The following is a 23,683-nucleotide window of genomic DNA, read 5'->3' on the forward strand; positions in this document are numbered from 1 at the left end:
CCATTCAGCTCGTGCGCCCTCTAGCGCCCCCCATGCTGATAATATTGTTGCTTATAATATATCTGCTTGTATTAGCTAAGATACTGCACCTCTGAACATGGCATTAAAAATAAATATTTCAAACTTGCACGTGTCTCTATTTACTCCCCGTTAAGGATTGTATAACAGAAGAGTGTTCCACATTTTTCGAGGTAATCTAAGTTACATGTTCTGGGTTGTCTAATCATTGGTGTTATGGAAGGAACCAATGAGACACTGATTGCTCGTCTGGTGGGGGATGTTGGGTACTAAGGTGAGTTTTGGCACACCCTTATTCACTGAGGTTCCAAGTCTCTATGCACAGTTCTGAGTAGGAGCAGAATCCCTGCTAGAGTGTCTCATTCGACTAATAGCAAAGCTACCAATGATTAGACAACACTGAACACAACACTTCTAACTCTCTCAGGAATCGAGGGAGCTAGACAGCTCTTTCACTCTCTCACTCATGCTTGTTCACAATAAGAGTATTCAGAGTCACTGTTTAGTTTAAGATGTTTATTTTAACTAATACACTCTATGGTACAGTACACGTCCCATTACTATCAGCAAAAGGCATAAACACAATAGAGTCAGCATTGTCACCATTCAATAGAATACAAACAGGGATATCACTTTATAAATGCAATGAAATAAGGCTACAATGCGTACCCACCCTCCCTGTGATTAGAAGTAGTTTATTATAAAAAAGAAGACATCTGGGTTTGGTCAGCAGACCCCATACGTCAAGGACTACATAACAGGTTTAGCTCTCAGGAACATCACCGCTCTACTCACTGTAAAGGTCTCTCTCCAAGTGCCTGAACAGTTTGCTTAGCTTGCAATATTAAAGCATGTGATTTTCAGTAATGCAGCTGTGTGTCATGTTTTGTCTAGGTCCGAGCGACTGACCAGAACAGAGTAACAAGGGGCATTATTTATCGAACTTGTACATTATGTGCTGACTAAACCTCAGAGCACAGCAGAGAACATGAAAATCAGACAGTTCACATGTGAAAAGGGCACAAACAATGTCTTGCAAAATAAGCGCATGTCGTGTTATGTGCAAAAGCAGCCTAAGGGCAGCAAAGCTCATTTTAACCTAGCAATGTCGACAATGAACCCACTATCCATAATACACCATGATTGAGCCACAACTGACATTTGGCAAATTAGAAAGGCTTTTCAGACTCACAAAATGGCATGTGTATATTGCAACCAGCGATTTTCATTCCAGCGAAGCCTCCCGTTTGTGGATCCCAAGTGTTGCAACCTCTAAACCACTGTGGACCTGATTTAGAGAATGATGACGGGGTAACCCCATCCCAAACTCTAACGCAGGCCCTCAATATTTAGGAGAACAGGCTCATAACCTAATTCTGCCTTGAATTACACCTGTGCATAGAGAAGAGGAAAACGAGAATTAAATATATATATATTACCACCAGATTTCAGCAGATATTCAGTAACTTGTTACCCATTGATTGGATTTGACCTCCGGTCTCCTACCGGCAGAGATTGTTTTAATTTCCTTATATTTTGCACTTGCTATGCAACCGGGAGGTGCCTGGCTCCTGAATATGGGTGTCATATTATTTCAGCATTTGCTTTCTCATTTTAGACTTATTTTTATTTCCGTGTAATTGTAATCTTTTGTCGCTACTTTTTCCGCAATAACCTTGCCAAGGTGTGAAGCCCTATCACTTACTGTTCAACTAAATACCCAACACAATTTTAAGGACCCGAGAGGTCCTTTTATAGATAATCTCCAAAACCTATAAGAAGATAAGCTAGCTGCCTCTAGCATCACAGTGTTAGGTGATTTAAATGTTCACTTTGAAGCAATTTTGGAGGTGGACTCAGCTAACCTCCTGGAAATAATGGAGATTTTTGGGCTCCCACAGTGGGAGAAGGGTACGCCCCATCGGGCAGAAGATACACTTCATGGGATTTTTTCAAACAATCTGTTTATTATAGTTAAATGCATCCTGTCACTTCTCTGGTTAGACCATTCAGCCATTACATTTAATGTTGGACCACTAGACTCCGAATCTCAAATTGGCCATATAGCCAGAAGCATAGTGGGGAGAGCTTGAGACAGTTGTTCAACAGGAATTTCAAGTGAAACTAGCCACTTCCCAACAAGAGTATGGGAGAATGCAGAGGTAATTGCCCGCCTTTACAACCTCTGGATGGAAAAAATAGCACACCATTAGCCCCCTTGATCTCTATTCATTCAGAACGTAACCACCCTTCAGCCCTTTGGTATTCTGATAAGTTGAATTAAGTTGTAAAAAAACCAAGGATGTATTTGGAGAGTAGCTTATGATTTTGCGGAAGGGATAAAATACAAAAAGAGTTTGAGTAAATATAAGGAAATGATTAGGACTGAAAAAACTGTATATTTTTTCACAAAAAATTATTGGTGTATTCTTCCAAATAACTATTTAGCACCGTGTTAATGCTTACCTTGCCTCCTATTCCTTCTGTGACAAGATTGCTAGGCACTTTGTCAATAAAGTCAAAAGTTTTTTTAATGAAGTAGGTAGCTGTAGAAGTAGGGCAGCCTCCATCAACTGATGGACCTTATTGTTAACTCAAAATCAGGTTTACCTATTGATCCTTGCACCATGATAGTGGTAAGGCGGACAATCTGGTAAAAGTGTTTAATGTAAATTTTTAGGACAAGCGTGTTTCTAAATCTATGGAAAAGGCCATCAATTTTGGACATCCTGAAAAACATAATTTAGATGCTTCAGATATTAACAACTATTGCCCTATATCAAATTTGCCATTTCCTGCTAAACTCCTAGAGAAGGCCATGAATACGCAACTGAGGGATTATATTAACCTACATGGCTGCTTAGATGAAACACAACATGGCTTTCGGACTGGGCACAGCACTGAGTTGGCTCTAATTAAACCCATAGAGGAAATTAAGAAGGCTCAAGACAATTGTGGAAGGGCCGCCCTTGTCTTATAAGACCTATTGGCGGCTTTCGGAACTGTGCACCACTCTATTCTGGTTGATAGGTTAGCAGGTATCCGTGTGCAGGGATCTGCACTTCATCTCCTGAAATATTTTTTAGAACATTGATCGCAATTTATGACTCCTGTGTGGAGTGCAACAGTGTTATTCTATAAGTCACATTCTTTTTAATTTCTATATTGTAGCCCTGGCCAAAATCATAGAATATTTTGGCTTTGCCGTAGCCTCCTCTGCCGATGATACTCAAATCGATGTAGCAGGCATGAAACAACCGTCTGCCATTAGCAAACAGTTTAGGGAATGCAGGTCAGTTGTAAGCTTATAGATGAGTTTTAATAGTTTAAAATTGGATTCCAATAATATGGAAGTGGTTCTCTTTGGCAATGACCCTTCTTTCTGGTCCCTGGAGTGGCAGCCAATGCATTTAGGTAATCTACCGAAATCTGTTAAAAAAGCCAAAAACCTTGGGGTCCTTGTTGATAATAGGCTTACCTTTGCTAAACAGATTAACACTCTTACCCCATACATGTTTTTAATTTTAGGAAAAATGAAAAGGTTTTGGCTTTTATTCGAGGAAATTATGAAAAACTTATCATATCAGCTTTAATATTGGCCAGATTAGACAATTGTAATTGCCTATATTTTATTTTGCAGGCAAAACATCCCAGTAAACTTCAGGTTTTGCAAAATACAGCTGCAAGAGTTCTTACTCATACACCAAAAAATGTCTTGTTCAGGAATACTATAAAACAGGGTAAGGATTCAATTCAAAGCCTTGCGTACAAGGTTTTGCATAAAATAGGCCCTCAGGGCCTAGCTCAGTCCTTTAGATGGTACTTGCCTAGTACGACACTTAGATCCTCTAATTCTGGAACATTGAGGGTACCTAGATTTAAAAAATCAAGTTGGGGTGGCCGAGGTTTCTAAGAAGGTACCATCACCATTTGGAACTCCAGTTGTCTATTCGGTCAGTCTCGTCTCTCCTGGAATTTAGACGAGAGTTGAAAAGTGGGTGTTTTAGCACATCAGCCTACTGGTAAGACACTCGGGATTGATGGTTAGCTCCAGGACACCTTTTGGTAACAGTGTGCTCTACAAGTCCCATTAACATTCACATTAATCAATAACATTAACCATGCACCTATCTCTCATAATTAAATGGATTTAGAGACATATTATAGGAACCCTAACTCTGAAAAATCACCTACACATTAAATAGAATTAATGAATGTATTATCATGTGGTAGGTCAGGAGACATGGCTTACCACTAGATGTTTTAACACGGTGTCAGCCGACTTCTGTGAAGCTTGGCAGAAAACCAATATCCTATATCATACTATTGTTCTACTACTGCTCAACATATTCCAACTGTTCATAATCAGTGGCGGAGACAATGAAGGACATAAGAGTACACCACTAACGTTTGATCCTGAATTCAAGGCTAGTGATCTCAGAAACCTATTGTGATACTCTTTACCTGACCAGAACATATTCATATTCCTTGCAACAACAGATAATTGTTTTGTCTGCTTTCAGCCGGAGCTATCCTTAGCTCCCTGAGTGGCAGTGGGGAAATACTTTACATTACCGAACATGGGCTTGTGCTGAGCATCAAACTCTCTTTATACCCAGTCCTGCTATATCTCCCCAGATAAATGGGAGGTGAGCAGTTAATTTTTTGTTGCACCCAATCTCCTGGGAGACATGAGGTGCGACTATGCTGCTGCCAAGATCTGCAGATACATATTGACACAATCATGAATACATCCTTTTTGTGGACTCTTTTTTAAATTAAATTGTTACCAGGCCATACATATATTATTTTTACAAACCAATGCATGAAGTAGGTAGCTTAGCAACTACACATACCACAAACAAAGATGCACGTTAAAGTATACAAACCAAACCAATGACGCATGAAATACTTGAACATTTTTCACCTGGTTAGGGTTGCTAAGAGCAAGATATCAATCCTGAAGTGTGTACTGTGCACTCCAGATAGGAACATGTAATCACTATATTCACGAAACAATAAGCTCCATAAAACTACGCTGGACTGGTCCATCATTATGTAGTGAAGTGACTTATAGACTTGTCCCAGCTTCAGTTCTAGAGCACCTGACCGACCAAGCAAGGGGTCTAACACCATGCTATGTTGTCTTAGGCTACGTCATATCATGTCATGCTATGTTATGTTATATTATGTTAGGTTAGGTTATATTGTCATGTTATGTCATGTCATGTTATGTCATGTCATGCTATGGTATGTCATGTTATGCCATGTTTTATCATGTCATGTTTGCTTATGCTATATTGTGTCATGTCAGGCCATGTTATCTTAAGTTGTCTGTTGCTGTGTTCAATCAATCAATCAATCAAAGGCATTTGTAGAGCGCACTACTTACCCGGAGGGTCTCAAGGCGCTTGGGGGGGGGGGGGAGTGCTGCTACTGCTGGAATAGCCAGGTCTTGAGCTTCTTCCTGAAGGAGAGGTGGTCTTGGGTCAGGCGCAGGTCGGGAGGGAGGGAGTTCCAGGTCTTGGCGGCCAGGTAGGAGAAGGACCTTCCTCCTGTTGTCGCTCTTCGGATGCGGGGGACAGCGGCGAGGGCGTGGTTGGTCGATCGGAGGTGGTGTTTGGGAGAGTAGAAGTTGAGGCGGTTGTTGAGGTAGCTCGGGCCTTGGTCGTGTATGGGCTTTGTGTGCGTGGGTGAGGAGACGGAAGGTGATTCTCTTGTTGACGGGGAGCCAGTGCAGGTCTCTCAGATGTCCGGAGATGTGGCTGCTTCGGGGGACGTCGAGGATGAGTCTGGCTGAGGCGTTCTGGATCTGCTGGAGTCTCTTCTGGAGCTTGGCGGTGGTTCCGGCGTAGAGGGTGTTGCCGTAGTCCAGTCGGCTGGTGACAAGGGCCTGGGTGACCGTCTTCCTGGTCTTGGTGGGGATCCACCGGAAGATCTTCCGTAGCATGCGCAGGATGTTAAAACAGGACGCGGAGACGGCGTTGACTTGTCTGGTCATGGAGAGGGAGGAGTCCAGGATGAAGCCCAGGTTGCGTGCGCGGTCTGTCGGTTAGGGTGCGGTGCCCAGGGCGGGGGGCCACCAGGACTCGTCCCAGGCGGAGGGCGAGGAGCCCAGGATGAGGACTCCCATCTTGTCTGAGTTCAGTTTCAGGCGGCTGGTTGTCATCCACTCGGCTACGTCTTTCATCCCTTCGTGAAGGTTGGCTCTGGCGGCGGCGGGGTCGTTGGTCAGGGAGAGGATCAGCTGGGTGTCGTCAGTGTAGGACATGATGTTGAGGTTGTGTTGGCGTGCGAAGGCCGCGAGGGGGCTCATGTAGACATTGAAGAGGGTGGGGCTCAGCGAGGATCCTTGAGGGACACCACAGATGACTTTGGTGGCCTCTGACTTGTACGGTGGTAGACGGACTCTCTGTGTTCTTCCGTCGAGGAAGGAGATGATGTTATACCATATCATGTCATGTTATGTGATGCTATGTTTGTTTTGTTAAACCATGTTTGTTTTGTTATGCTATGCTATTAATGTTATTTTATGGTATGCTATGTGTGCTATGCAATGGTATGTTATGTTATGTTAATTCAAGTCAAGTCAAAATAAACTGTATTCGCTCAAAGGCCAGAAATAAAATAATTAAACAGAAATTAATATCTCATCCTATACAAAAGTCATATAGAATATGTTATGTCATGGTATGCGTATTTGTAAAGCTCACTATCACCCAAGAGAGTTCCATATTCCAATCAATCTCAATTGGAACCTGTGTTTTTCCAAAAGAGGCAAGGAGTATGTAAACAGAGACTACAGTAATTCTGTGTTCTTCTCTGAAATATTTCTTCCACACTCATTTTTGCATGTGAGCACTACATGTACGGATAATAATGTACATATCGGGGCTACTTCCCCGTTTACAGTGTTTGAATGAATTTATCTGCACCTAGTGGTGGCCACCACAAACAAAGGGCAAAGGGTTGTTGGAGGTGCAGGTAGGGGGAGCGTGAGAGGGCAAGCACAGGGGGTGACTAGGGGGTCACACTGGGGTGTTATAATAATAATTAAAAAATAACTTAACTTAAGCCAGCTACTGCATCTCGTTGTGCCTCCTGTCCTCTTCCTGGTCCCAGAAGCCCCTGGGACAGATTCCCATCCAATCCCTGTGCTGCTCTCATGGCATGAGGGCAGTACAGGGATTGGCTTGAGCAGGCTGAAAAGACTCTCAGCTCAGATCAGGGAGTCTGTGGTGTTTGTCCAGCCCGGCAGTTCAATGCAGCCAGGCTGGAGAAACCTAAGTTTGCAGGTGTTTGGCAGACCAAACACATATCCATACTTAGGGAGTGAACTCCTCCTCCCCCACCCATGACTCGGCCCCACTCCTCTTTATAGTGCTGGCTCAGAGCTAGCAAATGAAAAATACATTGATGCTAGAACATAGGAGCTGTCGCAGACTGCACCTGCAGAGAGAGTAGTATCTTTACTTATCATGTCACATCTCAATCTTTCACTTTCTACTGGAGGTACGTATTGTTTCTTTTAACAGGGCTAGATCTGTGTGCTCTGAATTTAGAAACAACTCTGATTTTTCCACTTTTCAAAATGGCCTCTAGCCACAGTGGAGCCACTGTGGCTACAGACCTTGCAGATTGTTTTTGTATATCTGCATAAGCTGTGTGATTCAACTTACTATGTACGGCTGTGAGGATATTTCAAAGTGCAAGGGCAATTAAATCTGAATTCTGGTGCAGCTCTATAAAAGTAAAGATAATTATGGGATTGTATTGGGGTTTTTATGTTATTTTGAGTTGTAAAGTTCTGGCGCTGAACATATCATCCTCAAGTGTAAATATCTGTTCACCTTGAGTGTATTGGTGTTTTCTATTATCAATTCTCATATGTGAAGGGCCCTAGAGTGTGGACATTGGAACCACTTCTAATAAACAAAGAAGAAAACATGCAACATATGTCATGTAACTACGTAAAGTGTTGCATCCCATAACTTACATACATCTATCAACTTCTTATCCTGCCCTTTCCTTCCATGAGTTTTGGTGAGGTAGTCTGTCAGTCTTTCCCCATTTAATTAGGGTCCTTCATATAGTAGGACATTTCCTGAGTAGGGGCTCATCCCCTTCTCTATCTGTAAGATGGCTGTCTGATATATAAAAAGGACTTGTAATCTCACTTTGACAATTGACTCAGGACCCTGCAAACACAAGACGATGATGGGTGGAGAGCTGAATCTTTTCCGACACTCACCCCCAGTCATAGATCTGGGTTTAATCCATCATCATTCTTTAGCTCACTTTGCCACCTCAGTTCAGACTCAGCTATGTGCAAATCAGTCTTGACCCTGTGCCTCATGGGAACAGTTTAGCCTGAACTGCCGAGCCCTGTCTTCCCTGAACTGGAAACAAGCATCCTGGGATTGGATGCTCGGTAACATCCTTCATCAGCCAGGTTAGCTTGAATCCAGTGGCATAGTGAGCAACGGACACATGCCTGGGCATACCGTGCCAACTTAGGGCGAACAAAGCAAACTCAAGTAGAGGATGGACAGAGCGCTGAATCTATTAAGACACTAACCCCCAGTCACAGATCTGGGTTGAATCCATCATCATTCTTTATCTCACTTCGCCACCTCAGTTCAGACCCAACCATATGCAAATCAGTCTTGACCCTGAGCCTCATGGAAATAGTCCAGCTCGAACTGTCAAGCCAGGTCTCCCCTGAACTGGAAACAAGCATCCTGGGACTGGTTACAGTACCCTGCCCATTTAGTGGCTCTCAACTTCTTCCCACTACAAGTCAAGCGCCTTGAGACCCCCTGGGTGAGTAGTGCGCTATACAGATTTTAAACTTAAACTTGAAACTTGGGTTGCATATTAGACCTTCAATGGAGAACAGGCTTGTCCATGATGATGATGATGATGATGATGAAGAAAATTTATAATGCGCAGAAACAACCCGCAGGTATCAAGGCGCCTAACAATATGATCAAAAGTTGAAACAGACGTCCTTACATATAGGCTTGCCGAAAGAGGAGAGTTTTTAGGGCAGTGCGGAAGTTCTGTAAAGACGGAAGGGATCTCAGGTCCAGGGGAAGATCATTCCACCATTTAGGGGCTAGAGTGGAGAAGGCCCTGCCACCCCATCTAGCTATTCGTACGCGGGGGGCTGTCAGAAGCAATTTCCCGGAGGAACGCAAGTTCCTTCCAGGGATGTAGTGGGAAATGATGGACCCAATTCCTGTGTCGCTATTTTTGGCGATGGCTCTGTAGGTCATGCATAAGACTTTGAACCGGATTCGATGTTCTACCGGTAGCCAATGCAGCGTTTCCCTGGCCGCAGTGGCCGAGGAGCGTCTGGGAATATCCAGGACAAATCTGGCTATAGCGTTTTGGACTACCTGTAAGCGCTGCAGGTGGCTCCTGTTTAGCCCAGCATACAGTGCATTACAGTAGTCCAAACGAGAACCAATGAGTGCGACGGCTATTTGTTTTCTAGCCTGCAAGGAAAGATATTTCCTAATCCTTCGTAGGGTGTGAATCAAACCCCAGCAGGTGGAAACGGTTCTACTCACCTGCTGCCCAAGTCAAGGGCAGGGTCTATCAACACCCCGAGATTCTTGGCAGATGTTGTAGGGGAAGGGTATATTCCTAGTGAGTCAGGCCACCAGGTGGCTGACCAGATGTTTTCTTTCCCCCCAAACACCATCACCTCAGACTTCTCCCCATTCAGTTTAAGAGAGTTCTGAATCATCCAATGACCAACCGCCTCCATACAAGATCTAAACTTGGAGGCGATTAGTACATCTGAATGGGGGAGAGAGACGAGTATTTGGGTGTCATCTGCGTAAGAGACTACCTCCATCCCGAAAGATCTTATTAGTCTGGCTAGTGGGGTCACATAGATGTTGAAAAGGGTCGGGCTAAGTGCCGACCCTTGAGGGACCCCACACAGCACTGATCGGGATGGAGATAGGAACTCCCCCAGCTTGACTCTTTGTTCCCTCCCCGTAAGGAAAGAGGTCAAAAGATCCAAGGCTGTGTCCTTCACCCCCACCTCCCTCAGTCAAGATGAAAGTACTGAGGGGGAGAGGGTATCGAAAGCCGCAGTTAGATCTAGCAGGACCAGGAGGGTGGTCTGGCCCCCATCCACTGTCATGCGGATCTTATCGAGCACGATGGTGAGGGCTGACTCGGTGCTAAATTCCCTCCTAAATCCATGCTGGGAGGAGTCCAGGCATCCCGAGCTTTCCACAAAAGCAGCGAGATGCTTGTTAAGATGTGCCTCAAGCATCTTCGCTGGAGCAGGAAGCAGTGAGATAGGCCGGAAGTTTTTTAGGACCTCCGGATCCAGTGAGGCCTTTTTTAACAGGTGTTTTACTACTGCCTTCTTCCATTCCATAGGGAAAATACCGTCTCTAATGGCTAGATTCATTACCTCTAGCAGCGGTGGTAGGAGGGTCTCCCTACACTGCTTGATGACTTTCAGTGGGCAGGTATCCAGGGGAGAACAAGACTTGGTCTTGTTTAGCAGTAGCTCCAGATCTTGCAAGGCCAGCGGAGGAAAAGAGTCCAGGGTGCACAGTGAGGAGATGTCTGTAGTAGTCATGCTCATCTCAACCCCTGCAGTGGGCGCACTGATACAAGCTCTTTGTTCCTCGAGGGCCAGGTGAATTTCCTGAATTTTGGTGTGGAAGAAGGAGGCAATCTTATCACATAGGTCCTGTGAAGGAATGACAGGATCAGGGGCTTGCAGTTTGACTAAAGAGTCAACAGTTTTAAAAAGCTCCTTCGGCGAGGAACGCGAGGTAGTCATGGTAACAAATTAGTCTTGTTTAGCCTGCACAATCTCAGCTTTATATATTCTAACAAGGAGTTTATGGGCTTCCTTGTTCTTAAGGTCCCAACTAGCATGCCAGAGCCTCTCCTTTCTCCTCACTTCTTGCCTAAGAAGTCTGAGGGAATCAGAGAACCAGGGGGCAGATGGTCTCTTTCTGGTTCGGCGGCGGGACTGTACTGGGGCCAATTTATTCAAGGCCTCAGTGGTAACCTGTTCAAAATGGCCGACTGCGGTCTGTACGCTGTCTAAGCCAGTGATAGAAAGGCTTGCAGCCCAGGGCACGAAGGAATCGCTGTTGATATTCCTAAAATTTCTGGCAGTTTCCATTATGTGATTCCCTTTTTTGCGGAAGTCCACCCTATGGCGTTCCAAAAGAAAAGGAACCGCCAAATGGTCAAACCAAGATAGATAGATCGGATCCTTAATAGTCAGACGAGGGTCATTGGAAAAAATACCATCCAGTGTATGTCCTGCACGATGGGTGGCTCCGGTAACACGTTGCGTGAGCCCACATGATTCCAGAGCCTCAGTGAGACAGGAAGTATCAGAAAGGTCGTGCCGTTCTAAATGATAGTTAAAATCACTCAGAATAGAAAAATTTTCTCGGCCGAAATAGGGTTCAAGGGACTGGAGGAGGTTGTGCGTAAAATGAGTTCTCGAACCTGGAGGTCGATATACTAAGATTCCATTAAAAAAGGGACATTGCGCTTCCTTTATTGTAAAATAAAGTGCTTGAAAGCTGTCCGGGAAATCGGGTATAGGTACGATATGGCATTGCAGGTGATCTTTATGAAGAATCGCTATCCCCCCTCCCACTCGACCCTGTCTATCAAGTCTGACCAGACAGTACCCAACAGGGACCGCCTCGATTAGATCAGGGTCAGACGAATCCTTTGCCCATGTTTCCGTAACAAACACTATAGTGGGCGTTCTATCCAATACCATCTCTTTAAACATTATCTTGTTCTTGACAAGGGAGCGGGCATTAATCAGAATGCCCTCTACTCCTACTATCTTAGGACTAGATATGGCGGAATGGCCAGAGAAAAGGTGGTTAGGGGCGGAATTAGGAGGCCTACGCGTGGAATGACAGCCACATCGTAAGGGGAAAAGAAGGTCATCCGGCTCGTAGGAATGTGAGCAGCGTTGTTTGCGAGGTTTCAAGGCCAACATTTGATGATGGGAATAACTGTGGGGGGAGGACGGAATTTCACCAGAGTCCAGAGGCCAGCCGATGCTGAGTGTCACCTAGGTCTGTTTCTACCATTGCCCGTCCATTTTTGGGATGTATCTTCCAGTATCTTTCTTTTCTCCTTATCATGCTCGTCCATTGTTGTTATTGAGTACGCACTTGCTGAAGTATGGAATCAAAAGCTACTCTCTGTGCCTCATTTGCAAGGCCCCACCAGCACTTTAGTGCTCCGGCGGCACAATGTGCTGAAGTATACTTACAAGGAAAAGGAAAGGAATATGCTGTATGTCTTAGATACACATAGTGGAGTGGCGTGGCTCACTGGTTAGAGGCGGCAGACCCGGAAGCAGAGAATGGCTCGGGACCAGGGTTTAATTCCCGACGCGGCATGGTCGTGGACCAGGGTCAGCGGACTTGATAATTCTCGCCTCGGTGCCTACTCTAACCAGGGATCACACTCGGCAACTCTGGGCATTAGCTTGCCTCATCTCTACTATTTGCCGGGGAAGCCTGGTTTCACCTTGGAGATCAAGCCCTGATCTCTTGACTGGGTAGGAGTATTCTGCATCATTCAGAAACTCTGTCCATCACCTTTTCCAAAATTGATTTTATCCACACTAAGTGTGGGAGGGTATACTCAGACGTGAGTCCCTAGCTCATTGCACCATCAGGATTCAAGCAAGCCGGGCCGATGACGGCTGAAATGCCAGAAACCGGTCCCCGGTAGCTTGTCTCCTTTCTGGTGAAGAATTGGCTTGGTAGTTTGGTCTGCCCTGTTCCCATCATGCACTGGGACAGGAACAGACTAATTTGCATGTAGCCAGGTTCTGAGCTGGGATGGTGCAGTGAGCTAAAAAACGGTGATGGATCAAGCCCTGATCTCTTGACTGGGTAGGAGTATTCTGCATCATTCAGAAACTCTGTCCATCACCTTTTCCAAAATTGATTTTATCCACACTAAGTGTGGGAGGGTATACTCAGACGTGAGTCCCTAGCTCATTGCACCATCAGGATTCAAGCAAGCCGGGCCGATGGCGGCTGAAATTCCAGAAACCGGTCCCCGGTAGCTTGTCTCCTTTCTGGTGAAGAATTCGCTTGGTAGTTTGGTCTGCCCTGTTCCCATCATGCACTGGGACAGGAACAGACTAATTTGCATGTAGCCAGGTTCTGAGCTGGGATGGTGCAGTGAGCTAAAAAATGGTGATGGATCAAGCCCTGATCTCTTGACTGGGTAGGAGTATTAAAGTGTTTTTGACTCTGACTCTGACTCTGCATCATTCAGAAACTCTGTCCATCACCTTTTCCAAAATTCACCTTGGAGATACCCAGTAGGGACCATCTCACAGGGATAGCCAGGACGGGTTCCCCAGCGGTCTACAGTGCCACGACGCCTCAGGGCAGCAGTGCACTTTACAAGACCACATACATTACAAGACCACATACATTACATTCCTGCTCTTTTCTTTTGATGCTGGATTCCTCAAGATTCCTTGCGGCACTGCCCTGCACTAAAACCACATAAATTAGTCCATCTGTGTCCATTTTACTTGGGTTGAGGGTGATTAGTAAGTGTTCTGGATCATTGGGTTTTTCACATTCTCTAGTTCATCCCTCCACAGTTATCAGCATTTTGGACAGCTCTATCAGCTGATATCTGATGTCTCTTTTGTGCAATTGAGGTCTTATTCCCCAAAATCTGATTGAGATTTGTTTATTCAGAGAAATGTGCAGTCAGACATATTTAGTGATTTATGTATGAGCGGGATCTGTGTTTTAATGGCCTCTGAGATAACTTGACAGGCTTGTTGGTTCTGTGTTAAACACATAAAATTTGGTGAGGTGCATTTAGGTTTTTAGGGATCTGACAACTGCATTCCCTGTGTGTTTTTTGAACTCCAGTGTTGGTTCAAACGTGGTATTCATCCATGTGGAAAGAACGTTTTTCAAGAAAGTCAGCTTGACACCCTTTTCTTATTGCCCCATGATCATTGAAATCTTCATGTTGTCCAGTCTGAGACAGTTTTCCTAATCCACTACTCAATTCTGCAATTGCCACATTAATAGACCTCTTTTTGCTTGTAGAGTCCATAGATGCTATCTCCATTGTTAGAGGTCGCTATGTCTGCACATAGTAATTGTTCTGCGATTTCCATCTGTATGACTGCAGCGTCAACTGATTTAAAAGAGACTGCTACATCAGCCAGTTTCTTTATTAAAGTATCCAGCATGGACTGTGTGCCCCTGTTATTGTTAAAATCCATCATGGTTTTATTGCTATTTCCTCTGAGAGTAGGCATTGTTGAATAGACTTCTGTTTTGACATGAGGGTCCATATTGAACAGGGGGTGGGGGTATGGTTGTGATGAAAACTGGTTATAAAGAGCATGTTTTATCTTCCTGCTGCACCATTCTGTCTTCTGATCATGAGTTTTACCCATATTAGAGTTGGTTTTAGGTTCCCTCAACCAGTCATGATGGTGCACAAGATATTGTCAGCCTTTTTTTCAAACCCAACTGCTGTACTGATCTACCCATCAAGAGGAGCTGTTTCTCTGCAGATGTGTGTGCGTGCTGCAGGGATTCTGCTCTGGAACAGAACTATGCTTGGCGCCATGGACCATTACCATGTAGGGACTGAGCCATAATACCACTTCAGTATCCATGAGCCGAGTCTGACTAGCTATAGTGCCTCACTTGCCCTCCTAACCATACCAGTGAAACAAGTAAATTGGCACCACAGAACACAACACTCTCTATCTTCTTAGGGATAGCAGTAACAGGATACACCATTTCGCCCTCCCACTCAAACGTGTCCAGAATAATATAACCAAGAGGCACAAAGGAAGTTTCATATATTTATTTCAACTATTGTGCTTTGAACTGCAGTATACTTGCCACAATTAGACAGCAAATGCAAAACAAAAATACTGTGAGCATAGTTAATAATCCATATACTCTGAAAAGGGCTGTCTTTTTCTAAGGAAGAGTAACCTAACCACGCTCCCCTGTGAGTAGAGCTAAGTGATTATATGAAAGATCTCTGGGTTCATCAGTAGACCTGTTTTTTTAGCATACACTGATGAATGTTCTTCATCTCACCCAAAACAATCTTCTTGTCTCAGAACTCATGTTCCATGTGTGTGTATGTGACTCACGGACTCATCTATATTGTGTGACATTTGATCACATACACCACAGCTGCATTGTTGTGTTATGTCTACGTGCTAGGGCCTAGCAAGTAAGAATAACAATGGAAATAGTTTTTTGACCTTGTCAGTGGTTCTCAGACTAAATCACAGGAAAAGAACAGAAAACCAAATCATATGCAGGTTCCATGTGAAAGTACAATGTGGCACACAAGCAAGCATGTTTATATTGTAACTTGTGCAAAGGAAAACAAGGCCTACAACATACACAATTAGGTGAACATGGGAAAACTACAAGCAGTCATGCAGAAAGCATATGGCAGTACTTCAGTGTGATGTCACTCAAGCTTAGGTACCCGCCCCAGTCATGCTATGCCCCCTTTGTCTCTGCTGTAAACAAAGGTGGGCGTCCTGAGATTAGCGTTCTTCTAGAAAGTTACAACCTTCTCAGCAGAGTGAATAGAATTGAGGGACGCGTCATCATATGATGATCACTGATCGTTGTAGAATTGCAGCCGTATTTGATTGAAACATTCAGGGAGATGCCCACAATAAAGAATGCCATCATCAGCATTCAATCAGAGATCTCTTTCTAGGGCTGGACCAATCATTTATGTTGCTCCAAATTCCTATCATCAATACCATGGTTAGCTTGAAGGTATTACAAACCTTCTCTGTTCCTTGCCCCCGCATTTTGCAATACCCTTTTTCTGCCTCCTATTTCGAAGTGGTAGCAATGACTTTGTGCATCACAGTAGTTTTACTCTTCCCAGTGGTTGGCCACTGAGCCTGCTTACACTCATGGGTGAGTTAGGGGGGGGTGGAAAGCTGATTCTCAGCTGCAGCCCAGTTTCAATCAGTGGTTGCCACCTGAGGCAGGCGTTGCTGCATTCTAGTCTCTGGGGGAGGGCGATGAGGGGTCTCTTCTCTAGATCAGTGATTCCCCCAGGTATTCTGGCAAATCTCGCTAATATTGGCATTGAGATGATTTCACTTGGGAGCTTCAGCATCCTGCAGAGTTGCTTCAAGCTCTACCTCCCCTACACATTGGTTTGCTTTTTGAATGATTTAGGTGTTTCATGTTCAATTTTCCTTCTGTAACTTCTATGTTACTACTAATATGAAAAGCGCGGAGCTGTTTCATAGGGTGTTTAAATTGTCTGTTTTCCTAAGATTGATACTAATTCTAATTTTCATCATGTTTTTAACCAGGTGCTGTGAAAGGAAAGACTCTGATCCAGATGTCCATTGCTCCTCTATTCCAGTACCTCTTTCTAGCCAGTGCGTATTTCGAAGAGATCATTATTGGTTGCTCGACTGACAAATGCAACTTAGAGGTAGAAAAATGGAGGACAAATGACCCTGGGGCTATAGACTGTAGTCATGCTGCCAAGTTGACTTGTGAGCTTCAAGGCAACAGGTATGTATTCAATAGTGATCGGTGCATAATATAAAAAGTGTGCACATTGTATGTGTGAAAGTGTAAAAGTCTGGGCTGCTTTCTACACTTCCAACTGAAATTATCTATGCACTTTTCTGCAATTCAAAAGTTTGTTGTTGGATGCTTGGAAATCCATGCAAGGGGCAGATTTTCAGGCATTCCATTGCACCAGCAATACAGCGTTTTTAAACTTTCCATCTCTGCATATACAGAAATGAACATAAGGGCCTATTTATCAAATATTCATGCAACTCCTCAAGCCACCTTGCTGTACTGCATGAAAGGGAGCGCCATGTGTCTTATTTGGGGCCATGTAGAAGTGCTGCCATCTTTCACCATGTACACTTTTCTTTGGTTGCCTTCTCTTTCACACACTAATCTCTTATACACATTTGCGTGTGTGAGAATGCTTTATTAGTTTCTCGGAGTGTCCAGCTTGTGAATATGACATGGGCTTACAGCCTTTCCTTTCAGGTAACAGGGGTTGGATCATCCTGCATAGAGAAACAGAACACACACACTCTCCCTGCACACTTTGATTAGTGGTTGCATAGTAGGGGTACACCACAATTCAAGATTTCTTTATATGCTTGAATATATTCCATGTTTAGGCATGATGGTGGAATGTGTTATTTTGTTTGCTGTCCTGGTACTGCTAACAAATATAACTTGCTTTTATCTATTAATCATTACAGCACATACATTTTATACAAGAATCATGGTGGTTAAATAAACATTGAAAATGTCCCACTCTGCATTACTTGTACATTTCTCTGAGAGAAGTAGAGCACAAATGACTGAGCATAAGGGCTTTTACATCTGTTTAAAAGGATACTGAGTGATCGGGGTTGTCCTGTTTAGTGTTAAGCTCATGAGTACTTATGGAGGAATTGTGAGCTAGCTGGACTATAGCACAACATATCCTGAAGTCTAGCACCATCCCAACAGTTATGCTGTCCACAAACATGTACCGGCAGATTTGCAAGAAACTGAAACATCTCTGAGTTATAGCAGAGATGCGTCAGTTTCCTTGTGCTACCATGGGTTACCATAAGGTTTTGACACAGTGGCATTGTAGAAGTGGCGCATGAAACATTGTAGATTTCACTGCATCACTTTTCAGAGGCTTTCTTGCATTGGAAAGCCTACCCTGCATACATTATATCTGATGGAGGTATAATGTGATGCAGGGCATTACAATGTGACGCATCTCCCTAGCTGTTTTTCTTTACTCTGCCACTGCATCAAAATAGTGACGCAACTGTGGTGCAAAAGTGTTGCATAGGGCTTGTAAATCGGCCCTGCAGTTCTTAACGTTGGGTGGAAACTACACAACATGGTGCCACATGTTAATATGATGCCCCAAGCTGTATTTTTCCTTATGGGCCTTCTGGAGAAAAAGTGATTTTTTTTGTTTTGGTTTAAATCTTTTATTGAAAGTTTAACACAGTAGACATATGATACATCAACATCTCGGGCGAGCATGCGGTCGCCTTGCCATGAAACGCTACCCCTCTCCTCCCACCGGCAGGGTCCCCGGTGGCTACATGGTGCATGCCCTGCAGCGCCGAATAGGCCCTGCATACGGGAGCGAGTGATAATCCAGTCTTTCAAACATCCAACTCCCAACCCCCCCCCTTTTCCCTCCCCAGTCCCACCCGCAATTCCCCCTTTCCGGCGTGGTAAGTGCGATGGCATCAGTTCGTCGTGTTTGGCACGACCGCAGCGCCTAGGTAGGTGAGCAAGGTTCCCCCTGGAAATCCCTCGGAAGTCTAAGTACCCTAAGATATTTTGGGCAAGTGATTTCGTGGAACTCCGCCGACAGGAGGGAGACGAAGGGCTGCCAGATGTCCAGAAATGTGTCCCGTGTTTGGGTGAGGGAGGCCTGTATTTTCTCCATTCCCATAACATACCATAAGCGATGAAGCCATCCCGTGTGTGTAGGTTTCCTGGAGGTGCCCCAGAGTGACAGGATATGTTGGGTGGCCGCTCCCATCGCCAGCCCCATCTGCTTGCCTCAGACCGATTTCAGAGGGAACGTAATGGCGTTGGGGAGGCCGAGGAGTGTGTAGGCCGGGAATCGGGGAATTTCTGTGTCAAAGTGTTTGTCAAAGCTGTGGAGCACTTCCTCCCAGTACCCTTGAACCTCTGGACAATCCCATAAGATGTGAGTGAGTGTCCCTCTTTGCCCACAGCCCCTCCAGCACCCGGGGTCTCTGCATGGGTTACCCTGATGCAGCCGGGCCGGCAGGAGGTGCCAGTAGTACGCTATTTTCACCGCTGCTTCCTTACTGGCTACATTGCAAGCGGTGTGTTGGGCCCTGAAATAGATGTCCTGCCACTCTCTGTCTGTGAAGGTGCGCCCTAGTTCGTGTTCCCATCTGTTCTGTCCCGCCGACCGAGCAGCAGGGGGAGGTGGACCGAGCATCGCGTATAAATCTGTGATTGCATGTCTGTCGTTTCGTTTCGTGTGAAGCCAGCGTTCATAGACTCTCATGGGTCTGCCTACACGAGGTTGCACGTCTTTCTCTAAAAGCCAATGTCTAATCTGGAAGTATTGGAAGCGTTGTATCTGTGGGAGCGTATAATAGTCCTCCAGAGTGAAGATTGTCATCAAGCCCTTGGGGTTGAAGAGGTCGCCAGCCGCTTTGCATTCCGAGTCGCGCCACTGCGGGAATGACCGTGGGGCCATACCCGGAGGGAACGCTGGATTTTCAAAAAGGGGGGACATCGGGGACGGGAATGTGGTGAGGCCTTTTGGTACCGCTACTTTGTCCCAAACCTGCATCACCGTTCTCGTGATGGGGGACTTCTTGAGATATGAGGGCCTGTCCTTGCAGCTCACGAACGGGATCTTCCATAGGGACATCTGGCCCATGGTGTGATCCTGAAACAGCCACCGTTTTTCAGATTCGGGTCTGTTCCATTCTAAGAGGTAGCCAAGCTGCGTCGCCTGAAAATAGCGAAGGAGGTCAGGCACCCCGAGACCGCCTTCCGCCGTGGTTCGTGTATTGAGGTCTCTGCGGACGCGAGGACATTTACCCGCCCACACAAAGTGTGTAATGGAGTGCTGCAGTTGTTTAAGCACTCCGATAGGGGGCGTAACTGGGATGGTCTGAAAGAGGTATAGGATCTTGGGGAGCAGGGTCATTTTTACCGCTGCTACTCGTCCCAGCCAGGAGAGCGGCTGACGCCGCCATCTTGCAAGGTCTCCGTTGAGGGCTTGGATTAACGTCGTATAGTTCTCCTCAACCGGTAGTGCTCGGGGTAAGAGAGATGCCCAAGTAGGGTATTGACATCTGCACAGATAAGTCCCCGTATGTGCGGAATTCATGTTGCGCCGCTGTCGGGTTCCGACCTAAGGGGAGGACTAGGGATTTCTCTAAGTTCATCTTGAACCCCGACACCTCCCCAAAGCGCTCCACCTCCGAAAGCAAAGCCGGTACCAACGTCGAGGGGTTCTCAAGGGCCGCCAAGATGTCATCTTCATACAGGCTCACCGCCAAAATGAACGCCATTTATGGACCCATTGTCTCAGATCCGTTGGGCCAAGGGCTCGATGTACAGAGCGAAAAGCAGGGGTGAGAGAGGGCACCCCTGTCTGGTGCCCCTTCTGATGTCTAGGAGTTCCGAGCGTACTCCATTAACCAAGATCCTGGCCTGTGGGGTGGCATAACAGCTAGCAACCCATGTGCGGAACCTGTCTCCGAATCCATAGCGCATCAGGACCGCGTCTAAATAACCCCAGTCCACCCTGTCAAACGCCTTCTCGGCATCCACGGACAGGAGGACCGCGTCGGAGCCGTTGTAATGAGTTTTATCAATGACATGGAGCAGTCATTTAGGGTTGTCCACGCATTGCCTGTTGGGAACAAATCCCGCCTGATCTAGCTCAATAATCCCCGGTAGACATGGGCCCAATCTAGCAGCCAGCACGCTCGTGAACAATTTTAGATTGATGTTGAGAAGGGAGATGGGCCTGTATGCTTTGCATTGGGATGGGTCCTTACCCGGTTTAGGGATAACCACAATGTCCGCGTCCAGCATGTCCTGGGGGATGGAACCTCTACCCTGGAAGGAGTTGAACAACCTGGTTAACAGCGGAGTGATTTGGGGGCAGAAAGCTTTATAAAAGGTGGCCGAGAAGCCGTCCGGGCCTGGGGCTTTTAGAGGCTTGAGGTGCGCGATCGCGGAGATGACCTCTTCAGTTCTGATTGGAGCGTCAAGGGAGACCTTGGCGTGTTCGTTCAGGGGCGTTATGTATGCGTCACAGAGGTAAGTGTCGGTGAATGTCTGTTCGGGTGGCGGTTCCGCTGTGTACAATGAGGTATAGAACCCGCGAAAAGCTTCTGCGATTTGGACATCGTCTTGGGCGATCGTCCCGTCCTGAGCATGGACAGGGGGTACCCTTGCCTTCAGGGTCTTAGCCTCGAGGCAACTCGCCAGTAGGCGTCCCATTTTTTTCCCCCCCACGTAATACGTGTGGCGCAGCCATAGGGCCGCGTACTCTGCTCTGTCCAGGTCCAAGCTGGCCAGTTGAGCCCTAGCCGCCTTAAGCTGTCTCCATATCCTGGGTGCTCCGGTCCGGCTATGGGCTTGTTCGAGATCAAGCACCCGTGCCGACAGGGAGAGCCTCTTTTCCTTCCGAATCTTTGCCTCTGCCACGGCCACTGAGATCAGCTCGCCCCTCACCACCGCCTTAAGCGCCCCCCACACCGCAGTCAGGGAAACCTCCGGGGTGTCATTAGTTTGTAGATAGTCTATGATGCGGTCTTGGAGTTTCTGTGTCACCCCCTTGTGTTGCAGGAGGGCGTAATTGAGACGCCATCTGCCTCTGCGTGTGCTAAGCGCCGGGGTCTGCAAGTGCAGTAGGAGTGCGTCGTGATCCGAAAGCGCCGCTGGGAGCACCTCTACATCCTCCATCATGGAGGACACTTCTGCGCTGCCAAAAAAGTGATCAATGCGTGCGTAAGTGCGGTGTACGTGGGAATAAAAGGTGTACCCTGGGGAGGTGGGATGGTGCGCGCGCCACAGATCCGTGAACCCCTCCTCTGACAGCCAACGGCTCCCCTCTCGTGTGATCGCCCCAGCAAACCCATGTCGGTGGCCTGACCTGTCTATGTCGGGATTCATCACTAGGTTTGCATCTCCTCCCACCAGTACCACCTTAACATTGGGTTGCAGTGCCTCTGCTAATGCCCCTTTTAGAAATGGTTCCTGTTTGGAGTTTGGAGCGTATAAAGACCCAACTACCATGTCCAGCCCCCATAAGTGAAGTGTCTAAGACAGGAATCTCCCTTTAATGTCAGCTACTTTATCTCCTATGGTCCCCTTGAAGTGACGTGCTACCAGAAGAGCCACCCCTGCCTTCTTCTCAAGGGTCGAGAAATAGTGTTGAGTCGGGAATGCCCTGGAGCGAATCCTGTGCCAGTCTTTGGAGAGTAAGTGAGTTTCTTGGAGCAGACAGATGTCGGCTCCTGAGTTTTCTAGAAAGGACAGGACGGCTCTGCGCTTTATGGGATTGTTGAGCCCTATCACATTTAAGGTGAGGATTTTCAGCGGAGGATTAGCCATTTACAGGGGAAATGTGGACCTGGCAGTGCATGCGATGTGCCCTATGTGCGCCCGGCCTCCGTGCCAGTGTGTGTCGACTTAGATGAGCCATGCCGGGAGGGATCCAGAACCTTCCATCCCACCCCTCCCAGACCCTGACCTCCCCCTCCCCCAATTCCCCCTCGTCCCCCAGCCCAACTCCCTGTCCCCCCCCTGCCCGCTCTAACCATAACATGTAACTCCCGTCCCCAAGTCATAGTCCCAGGCCTATCCAAAGTCAAATCAGGCCTGTAGGTAAAGTAAGTGAAGAGGAATGTGGCAGCGCCAGCCATTGCGGCCCCCCTCCCCCCCATTACGGAGTAGCAATGCAAGTGTGGCCCCCATCAGTGCACAGTTCAGGGTTTAACAGTGGTGTCTTTAACGACCTCCTCGATGGCCACGGCTTTGTTCTTCGCAATCGTTCCTGGGTCCGGGCGGTGGGTGTGTCTGGGGCCTCGGCATCTCCTCACTTGCTGCCAGGTGCCCTTGGTCGAGCGGGGTGGGGTTGCTTGCGAGGCCCCGTCTGAGTTGTCGTCGGGGAGTTCAATACCCAGCAGGGCGCAGGTGTCCTGGAGCGAACGGAGTTGGAGCAGGGTACCTTCCCATTTGAAGATCAGACGGAATGGGTGACCCCATGAGTAGGGAACCCCCTTGTCTCTCAGGAACGTGGTGACCACTCTGAAATCCTTGCGCTTCTGCAGAGTAATCGCCGAGAGATCCTGATATAGTTCAATGGGATGGTCACGGAATCGAATGGGTTGTGCCTTATGCGCGTCTCGTAGGATCCTCTCTTTCATGGGGAAGTCCGGGACGAACGCCAGAATGTCCGGAGGGGGGGCAGGAGCTCGGAGAGGCAACCCCACCCGATGAGCGCAGTCAATGCGGATGGGGAAGTCGGCTGCTTCGTTGAGAACCTCTCAGAAGAGGTCTTGGAGATATTCCGTGACGCTGTTCACCTCCGCTTTCAATGGCACACCCCGGACCCGTATATTGTTCCTCTGAGAGCGGTTTTCAAGGCCCTCCGCGTGGGCCTGGAGGCCCACCTGCTGTTCCTGAAGAAGGATGACTTCCTGCTGGAGGAGCACCAGATCGTCCCCCCGGGTCTGATTCGATTCTTCTACCGCCATAACTCTTTCCCCCAGGCCCTCCAAGTCCCGGCGCAGTTCCCTCTGCTCACTCATCATGTCCTGCTTCAGAGTCTGGAAGTCCTCACGCAGCGTGTTGAAGAGGGACTCTAGGAACGATTTCGTGATGGGGCCTCCGCAGGCTCCTTGGTCGGGGTGACAGTCTGAGTTGCCGGCATTGTAGGTGATTGGGTTTTCCCCGATTTAGAGGAGGATTTCAGGAAGAGTTCGTTGATCGGACGGCCCCCTCTGCGCGTGGTGCTCGACATAGGTGGGTTAGGAACTGGACTGTTCACGTCCCAGAGCAGTGAAGGTGTCGTATCAGGGGGG

The 23,683-nt window shown here is 46.9% G+C and overlaps 1 protein-coding gene across 1 annotated transcript in view; it reads left to right on the forward strand.

Annotated features, from left to right (window-relative positions):
• The window catches only part of LOC147718229 (nicotinamide N-methyltransferase-like), a 77,852-nt gene that overhangs the window by 12,033 nt on the left and 42,136 nt on the right, over positions 1-23,683 (forward strand). Inside the window, exon 2 of the mRNA XM_086966649.1 lies at positions 16,409-16,616. Within this exon, the coding sequence (XP_086822775.1) occupies positions 16,409-16,616 (208 nt within the window). The remainder of the gene's footprint in view (positions 1-16,408; positions 16,617-23,683) is intronic.

Source organism: Lissotriton vulgaris, chromosome 4_1, assembly GCF_964263255.1.
Source record: "Lissotriton vulgaris chromosome 4_1, aLisVul1.2, whole genome shotgun sequence".
NCBI classification, from domain to species: Eukaryota; Metazoa; Chordata; class Amphibia; order Caudata; family Salamandridae; genus Lissotriton; species Lissotriton vulgaris.